Source organism: Herpailurus yagouaroundi, unplaced genomic scaffold, assembly GCF_014898765.1.
Source record: "Herpailurus yagouaroundi ecotype Mexico unplaced genomic scaffold, PumYag 193, whole genome shotgun sequence".
NCBI classification, from domain to species: domain Eukaryota; kingdom Metazoa; phylum Chordata; class Mammalia; order Carnivora; family Felidae; genus Herpailurus; species Herpailurus yagouaroundi.
The window spans coordinates 6,407,317-6,416,135 of record NW_024412424.1 but is presented as its reverse complement, the minus strand read 5'-3'; the positions used below and the strand labels follow the sequence as shown (position 1 = coordinate 6,416,135).

Here is an 8,819-nt window from a genome sequence, read left to right as displayed (position 1 = left end):
AGAGGTCGGAACAGGGCCTCAGGAGAAAGTGTTGTGACCCCGCATGCTGGAGCCATGACCCCGTGATCAGGGCGTGCAGCCCATGTGCTGAGCCCCTGACCCCACATCCTATGGGCTGTGACCACCTCCTTGTGCAGAGCAGTCACCCCTATAGTCCTCAGGGCTTAACCCCGTGTTCTTCCCCAGGAGACCCAACTTCACTGGGGTCTGGACTGAACGCCTCTGTAGCCGTGACCCCCTGTCCTATGTGGAGACCCAATTTCACGTGGTATTGGCCCCACGTACTCAGGGCTGTTATCCCACGTGCAGGGCATGACGCCAAGATAGCATGTCATAGGTGTAGATAGTGAGTTAGATGAATGGAATAGTCAATTTGTGGGGTTTGCAAACTGATTGCCATTCTTCCTGTTAAAAACTATGGAAGGAAAAAGGGAAGGGGGGAGGAAGGAGACGACAAAGGGAAATTATTGCTCTGACCACAGTCTGAACGGTGTTGTTATATATTAAAGGATGGGAGAGATTTTAATGCCCCTTTCTCAGGGCTGTGGCCCTTTGACCCCACCTGATGGGTCAGGACCATGGTCAGGACCGTGACCTCACATGACCAGAGCCCATGTGATCAGAGCTGTGACCTCAAGAGATGGATCTGTGGCACCACGTGATCAGGGCCATGACCCCCACGTGCTCAGGGCCACAAACTCTCCTTCCGGCTGTGACCAGGTTCTGCCTTCTGCTGGGCCCTCAGGAGGTGGCAGGCACCTACTGCTCCTTGTGCTGCCTGATGGAGAGGCCCCTAGAGGTCTTAGATCCAGGAGTAGTCAGCCAGGTGCGGGGAGGGAGTGTGGAGGACTTATTTTTCCCTTATGCTTTCCATGTTTTTTAGTGACCCTTGGTCCTCTAGGGTTATCTCATATTAAGTAATTTAGAAGCAATATAATATTGTGGTTGAAGACACTGAATTTGCAACCCAAAAGAACTGATGGAAAATCCAAAACCCACCACTTCCTCACTTTGGAGTCCTCATTTCCTCATCATCAAAATGTAAATGAGGGGTCCTGTGTCCATCCAACACACCGCCTCTCAGGTACAGGGAAGGAGGCTTAAAAATCACTACCCCTAGGCAGTTTAACTGGGATTTCCTTTGTAGATAGAGCTGAGTATTTCACACTAGGCTCATTAAAACAAATTCAGCATTTTCTTGTGTTCTGATGTGATTACCCATTAGGTAAAGAAATCAGATTCAAAATCATGCTGTAATTACAGACGTTATACCATCATTATTGTGGAAATATTACAGCATTACTATCCCAAGAAGAAAGGGAATAATGTAATTTAGGGACTGGCTGGATTAAGCGTGTCCACGGGAGAAATTGTGCCCCACAGCTCCGGCCTGAGGCAGCCTTATCCAGAAGCCTCCTTCACTCTATCTGGTCAAGGATAGCCACAGCCATTACAGCCACCTCCCCGACTCACCCAGCCCACGCAAGGCCCTCTCCTCTCTGCATCCCTGGGACTTTGATCTGGAACCGTCAACCAGAACAATCCCAGGGTAGAGGGGAAGTATGGATGGGTCTGAGCACAGCTGTGTTTGGATGAAAAGTGGAACATCCCAGGTGCACTCGGGGGTGGGGCTATGCTGGCAGACAGGAAGGGCAAGCAAGACCCAGGATGGCTCTGAGGCTGGGGCTTGGCGCTGGGCAAGAAAACCATCTTCTCTTTTACTAATTGTAGCGGAGGCTTGCCAATTTGAACCTTATTCAGATTTTGGAATCGGACTAGTCAATGTGAAATTTCCATTCCCTAACGTGCAACGGATTATGCGATAAAGATCATTCCCCAGTTGGTGATACTGTGCTATGTTTAGCTCACCAAACTCTTTTCAGGCAATTTTAGCAAATCTGTGTGTCCTGGGGAAGGTATTTGACCTTTTCCTACCTTGTGTGTGGCGTTTGTGGTTTTTTACTTTTTCCTGGTTTTTTTGTTTGTTTGGACTTTTTTCCCCCGTGTGCAGTGTGGAAAGGTTACCCTTTACCTTCCTCAAGGAGGACGTAGGGGAGGACAAGAGCAGACGTTCCCAGTGGCTAACTTTGGTTGAGGCTTCCAAGTGCCCCTCCCTGCTCTTGACCAAGGCTGCAGACGGCCCTGGAAGAAGCCCAAGGGGCTGCAGGTTCAGCTTGAGGAAATTCCTTCTGGCTCCTTGTGAAACCACCACGTCTGGTTCAGCTGTCCAGCCCACCCCGGTCCTCCTACGGGGATTCTCCTCCTGGCCTATCCCCCTGCAGACCAACAGCTTGCTTGGGTTGCTTTTTCAGCTCGGGTTTTTCTTCTGGATCCCACAGGCTCAGTTTTCTGCCCCAGGTCAAGGATGCAGTACCCCAGGCTCCTGAGGTGGTTAGCCAGACCTGCCCGTGGGGCCCAGAACAGCCGCAGGGTGACGTACTATAACCAGACCACAGATCCCCTCAGAACCACACTGATGTACATGTCCTCATCCCTGGAAACAGGATCTGGCCAAACTAGAAACAGGCGCTCAGTGTCTTTCAAATGCCACAAAGGCCTTTGTGAATGTGGAAGACCATTGGTGGTCACGAAAACCATCAGGCTGACCGGCCGCAACATGTGGAAAAGGGGGAAATGCCCCCCTGCCCCACGGAGCTCCGCTCAACCACCCTCATCTCATAAAAGCCATGAGCCCACGTGCTCTGAGGCTGAAGCTCTTATTACAGGGACATTACGGTGACAAACAATATGTCTACAAGCAGCAAGAGGATAATATAGACCCAAGGAAACATTTCAGTACCCACACTACTGATCCATTTAGTTGCTCAGAGGCCCTTCTACCAATCAAGAGCTTTAAAAACAAAAACAAGCAAAGATCCCCAAACTGACGATGAGATCACAAATAGAGTCTTGCTTATCTCTGGAGCAACACAATGACTTTGAGGCCCAGGTGAGCAGATGCTGACCAGCTGGACCCCCCTCATCTCTGCTCATGGGAGGCCTCTGGCTGGTCACAAGGCACCAGTTATTGACCCTCACCTGCTGTGTGTTCTGAGGCTGCTCCAGGGAATGTGGCCCCAGACACTGAGTTCCTATCAGTGATTTTCACTATGAGACCACAGCTAGACAACACGTTTCCTCTGCCTCGTGTTTAAGGACATTCCAGTCTGGAGTCACCCAAGTTGTCCTTGGAATCACCAGAAAACACAGGTTACACATCAGCCAAACCTCTCCCCTCCAGGGAAGGGAGGGACTGCCATTTCTTGAGTGCCTACTATGCGTTCTGGAGGCAGCAGCCCACAGCCTCGGTGACCAGCACAGGTCAAAGTCACCAGATGTTCTGATCTTGTCTCTTTTGGGTAGTTTCTCTCATCACAAACATCTGGGGGGGGGCCGTCCTCCCCCAAAAGGACCAGGCTCAAAGTGTGGCTCCTGTTCTCTGCTTTTACCCCAAAACCAGCCACAAGGAGCAAAGACCATCCAAGGAACTCTTTGGATGGACTCTAAAGCAACTACAAAAGTAATTAAAGTAAAATAGTGATTGTAGATTCTAACAGATGAGTACATGTTCACTATACAATTATTTCAATCGTTCTGTATGTTTACTTTTTAATTTTTTATTTTATTTTACTATATATTTTTCATATTTTATACTCACTATATATATATTACACATATATATATATCTTTTTTTTTTTTTTTTTTTTTTTTTTTTTTAGTGAGCTCTACACCCAATGTGGGGCTTGAACTCAACTCTGAGATCAAGAGTCACATGCTCTATCACTTGACCCAGCGAGGTGCCCCTGTTTAACTAGTTTTTAAATAAAATATTGAGAAAATTTTAAAAACTAAATAATGCACACAAAGATGAACACTTTGGTAGAAGCAGAAAACCCATTTCCTAAAGCAAGAGCCTTTTCAGATCCTTGTAATCAGAGTAGTCCATGTCCCATCACTGAGACAATTAACTTTGGCTTCCAGGGTGATAAGAACAATGGCCCACAATTGGTACAGGGAATTCAGTAATTTATGAATAGCAGCTGTCACAGAAGGGAAAGTCAAGTGGAGCCCACTTGATACGGTCACACTGTGGAAGGTGGGAGCCACTGAAAGCAGAAAACCTTAATGTGACCTGCGCACCAAGAAGAAGCAAGCATGACAGATAACACAGTAAATGCTATGTGATATCCTGCCTCCTGTTGCTCTCAGAGCTGGATGTCTGTGTCTTATTTTAGGTTGGCCCAGAAGCAGATCTAAGACAAGGATGCAAGTGGAAGTAGTTTATTTGGGAGACAAACACAGAGAGCAGCAGCGGGAGTGTAAGGAAGTGAGACGGGGCAGGAAGAGAAGACAGAAGAGGGGGTGTTCATGAACAGGTCATTGCCAGGGGCACAACCAGCTGAGGACCTGGGAGATGTGTAACACATCTTGGAGTGGGCCCACCCACGGAGTGAGGAAGAGAAAATATGTTTCCACCACTCCCACCAATCGTTGGTTGAGGCTGCTCCCTGGAATGCCTACTCCCAAGTACTTCCAGGCTGCCCTTAGCAAAGAGCCGCAGGTGCTTCGGGTCAGCTACAGAATGGCAAGTGGGCAAGACACGGACGTTGTCTGAAACACCCAATGCAACAGAGTGTGTCACCCTGCTTGTCTCTCCTAGCCAGAGCTCTTCAGCCCCCTGAGCAAGACTCTTGCTTTGAATGGTACAAAATGTTGGTGCTATTTGATCACTAAACACAAGCCCACAACTTAAATCTGCTGCCCAGCTAAAGAAACAGTGAGTTTTCCCATGCCAGAGGAGATGTCAGAAGTGGTGGGCTTTTCCAGAGTTAAGATGTTGGAAAGGAACTGGAACTTGATGGGAAATGTACCAGCAGGCTGGCCTTAGAACCCAGCCAGCCATGAGACTGACCTGTGTCTCTGTGTTTAACAAAGTGGCTTTCACCTCCATAGGAGTAGGAACAGCTCTGCACATCCACACTACCACTGCACACAGGGTAGATCTCCTTAAGTCACACTGGGTGTTCAACGAGGCTGGTGGGAAGCATGTGATGGGCATGGGAGAAGGACCCTGAGAATGGAGCCACTTTTCCTGGACCTGCCACCTCACCCCGTGCCCTTCTGGGTGAAGTAGCTGCTCCACCTTTGTGTTTTGCATGGACACACACACACACACACACACACACACACGTCCTCCCGGAATTCAGGACTCAAGTCATGGTAAGTGGGAGGAGACAGAAAAGTACAATTGAAGACTTGAGGAAGTTGCTTTCACAAAAATTTATTTTGCAGGGTCCAGAAGCCTGAGCCAGGGAAAAGCAGACCCTTAGGCCTCTTGCCTGGGGCGAAGATTGCTAAAAAAGTCACGGATTCTCTGGCCAATATTCTGAATCTTCTCACCAATCTTCTGCCCACCTCGTTGGATGAGCTCACCCAGCTGGCCCAATTTCCTGACTTGTAGAATCTGTGCATCAGAAGGAAGCAGTTTCTTTGTGGGGGCTGGACCCAGGGTCAAGACAAGACCCCTCCCCTCCTAGACACCCCCCTTCTTGGGCCATCCCAGTTCATCCTCTGGCTGTAACCTTTGGAGTATGTAGTTGATTGAATCGCCACACCCACAGATGAGGAAACTGTAGCCCAGATATAGCAAGGGGCTTCCCAGGGTCTCACAGCTGAAAGCATATTACTCTAAGTGGTTCTCAAGCTTTATCAGGAGTCAGAATCCCCTGGAGTTTGTTAAACTACATATTGCTGGGCCCCACCCCAGAATCTGATTCTGCAGATCTGCATGGGGCCTGAGAAGTTGCATTGCTAATAAATTACCGAGTTCTCACGGCCACACTTTGAGAGCTTGTACTAAGGGAACACAGAGCCTGTGAGGTCCTGGAGATGAGGCCCAGGTTGAGGGAGAAGCCCAGGCTAGGAGGGGCTTTCTGTGCCCTGGATGGGACAGTGGTTAATTGGCCCATAGGATGTTCTATGTACCACCACCCCATCAACCCCTGCAACCTACAGGGAGCCACTCACCGCATCACAGTTGATGTCAAAGTAGCCCCTGTTCTGGTCCAGGATGACTGTCCCTTCACACTGCTTCACCAGCTGAGAAGAGGAGGCTCCAGGTCAAATTGGAACCCCTATGCCATAACCTCCCAGCCTCACCCCAGTGCCTGGAAATATTCCCAGGAGTCCTCTTGTTCAGCTCATTTGGGGGCTTCTGCCAGAGCCCCCAGCCTCACCCCATTGTCCTTGAAATCACACTGCTCCAGTGGCCTCTGTGTCGTTTTGGGGCACACAGTCTCCTTCACTTTGAAACTCACAGGCTTCGGGGTATTTGGATCCCCGTCCTGGTCAGGGAAGCAAGCAGGAAGACCAGACTCAGGCTCATGGTTGCCTTCATTAATCCATCTCCCTGCCCCATCCCGAGCCACCCAGCGAAGAGAGTAGCCTTACAACAGCCCCTGCTATGTGCTTGACACTGGCTCTGTGCTAAGGTATGGAGGTGAGGATGACAAAGCCCATTCCTGCCCTCACCAAGCTGAGAGAGCAGGAGAGGACCTCAGGAAAGCTCTAATGAATAGCACCTCCCCCTTAGGGAGCCAAGGGAAAGCAGGGGCCTCCTGGAGACAAAACATTGCCACTGGAATCTCAAGGCTGAGCAGAGCCATTCCAGGGAAGTCACATCCCAGGGCCAGTAACCCCACTTTTGTCCCTGAAACTTCCAGAAGTCTAAATGGGAGGGAGTAAGGGTGGGGGGCACCTCTTCACACAGTAGAGATTCTTTTTTTTTTTTTTTTAATGTTTATTTTTGAGAGACAGAGAGACAGAGCATGAGCAGGAGAGGGGCAGAGTGAGAGGAATACCCAGAATCTGAGGCAGGCTCCAGGCTCTGAGCTGTCAGCACAGAGCCTGATGCGGGGCTCAAACCCACGAACTATGAGATCATGACTTCAGCCAAAGTTGGATGCTTAACTGACGGAGCCACCCAGGTGCCCCAACATAATAGAGATTTTAAGGCAAGAAGCAGAGATTCTAAGACAAGAAGCACTCGCGCTGATGGGGGGTACAGCTCTGGGAAGGTCTCCTGAAAGAGGTGCGATCACACTTAAGGGAGGGGGGTTCCTGACATGAACAAAGTGTTAACAATGGGAGGGACAGTATGGCCAAGACTGGCTAGAGCAGAACCTCCCTCCCCTCCATCCCCTCCTCGACTCACTCCCTCGGGCTGTAAGTCCCTCTGAAGGAGACGGTAGAGATTCTTCTCTGAGGACCGCTGGTTGAAGCCATCCACAGCACGGAGCACAGCTTCCTCGTAGCTAAGGGTCTGGGGGGTGGCCGGAGTGATAACCAGGCCCAACAGCAGTAGCAACAGTGACCACCGCCCCAAGGAAGGGCTGTCCCTCTGGGTCTCCATGGTCCCCAGTCGGCCTCCTCCCCACCTGCAAGTCCCTCCTTTATGCCCAGCCTGGGCCTGATGCAAAGATCCAAACAGGAGCCTTCCTGACCCGCCCATCACAGCCGCAGGCCCGGATGTGGGCTCAGGCTTGCCTCACACCTACTGCTGTTGCCTCACAGGGCTTGCTGGGCAGTGGGCAAAGTCCACCTTATGTGCAACTGAAGAAATAGTTTCTCCATCTCCCTGACAATGTCTTGGCCTCTCCTGGGACCCACAGAGGCAGGTCATTGCCAGGGTTGCTCAAGAGAGTTGAGTCCTCCAGAAGAGAAAGGAAGACGGGCACCTACATCCTTCTCCCCAGATGGCCTCCTCAGGAATCAGGGTAATATAGTGTATTCACCATTCAATCTCCAGCTCTAGGCACTGCCTAGCACCCAGTAAGCACTCAGCTAATGTTTGATGAATGAATAATAGTAACCACTCCTCATCTAGAGCCTGACCCACCCAGTCAGTCCTTTCCCTTCCCCCATGGTCTTCTGTTAAGTTTCTCAACTTCCACATATGAGTGAAAACATATGGTATCTGTCTTTCTCTGACTGACTTACTTCACTTAGCATAATACCCTCCAGTTCCATCCATGTGGTTGCAAATGGCAAGATTTCATTCTCACTGCTGAGATATATAAATATATCCAAATTTATCATTTGGATAAATTCCTAGTAGTGCTATTGCTGGGTTGTAGGGTAATTAAATCTTTAATTTTTTGAGGAAAAAACTTTTCCTCACTGTTTTCCAGAGTGGCTGCTCCACTGGTGCATTCCCACCAACAGTACAAGAGGGTTCCGCTTTCTCCACATCCTTGCCAACATCAGCTATTTCCTGAGTTGTTAATTTTAGCCACTCTGGCTGGTGTGAGGTGGCCCACCCAGTCAGTCCTAAGGGAGACCTGCAAGGCCACAACATCCTATTCTCTGGACCCAGCCCTCAACCAGTTCAGGCTCTCAGCTCTGTCTGTCTCCTTTTCCTGGGTTCTTTTCTGCTGCGTTTCTCAGTCTAAAAATGGCCCCAGCCACCATCAGATGTGGCCTGTTGCCCTGGCTCCTCACCACCTGAGCCTGGGAAAAGGTCATTCCCTCACTGACCCACTTCTTCACTCTCTCTCACACTCAGGGCCACTGCAGGCTGACCAGACCTCGATGGATGTGGTGGTTACTCTCAAGCCTTAGCTTTACCTATGCAGGCACTAATGACCCCTGCTCCATTGTCCCCTGATGCCACTCTCCTGGTTTCCCTCCCACCTCCTTGGTGCTCCTTCTCAGTCTCCTCCAAAGCCCCTCCTCTTAACATGGGGGCTTGCAGAGTTGTATCCTGAGATGCTTCTGTTTCCAGCCCTCACACCTCCCTGGAGACACCCCTCTCAGGGCAC

At 50.1% G+C, this 8,819-nt stretch overlaps 1 protein-coding gene across 1 annotated transcript; it reads right to left on the bottom strand.

Moving 5' to 3' along the window:
- Window positions 1–5,265: 5,265 nt before the first annotated feature.
- On the bottom strand, window positions 5,266–7,432 carry CAMP (cathelicidin antimicrobial peptide). Its single transcript, XM_040445238.1, has 4 exons — window positions 7,214–7,432; window positions 6,237–6,344; window positions 6,028–6,099; window positions 5,266–5,464 (listed from the first exon to the last, which is right to left on the bottom strand). The coding sequence occupies exons 1-4, from the start codon at window positions 7,409–7,411 to the stop codon at window positions 5,327–5,329; spliced, it is 516 nt and encodes a 171-aa protein (XP_040301172.1). The 5' UTR covers window positions 7,412–7,432; the 3' UTR covers window positions 5,266–5,326.
- Between the last annotated feature and the right edge of the window lie 1,387 nt (window positions 7,433–8,819).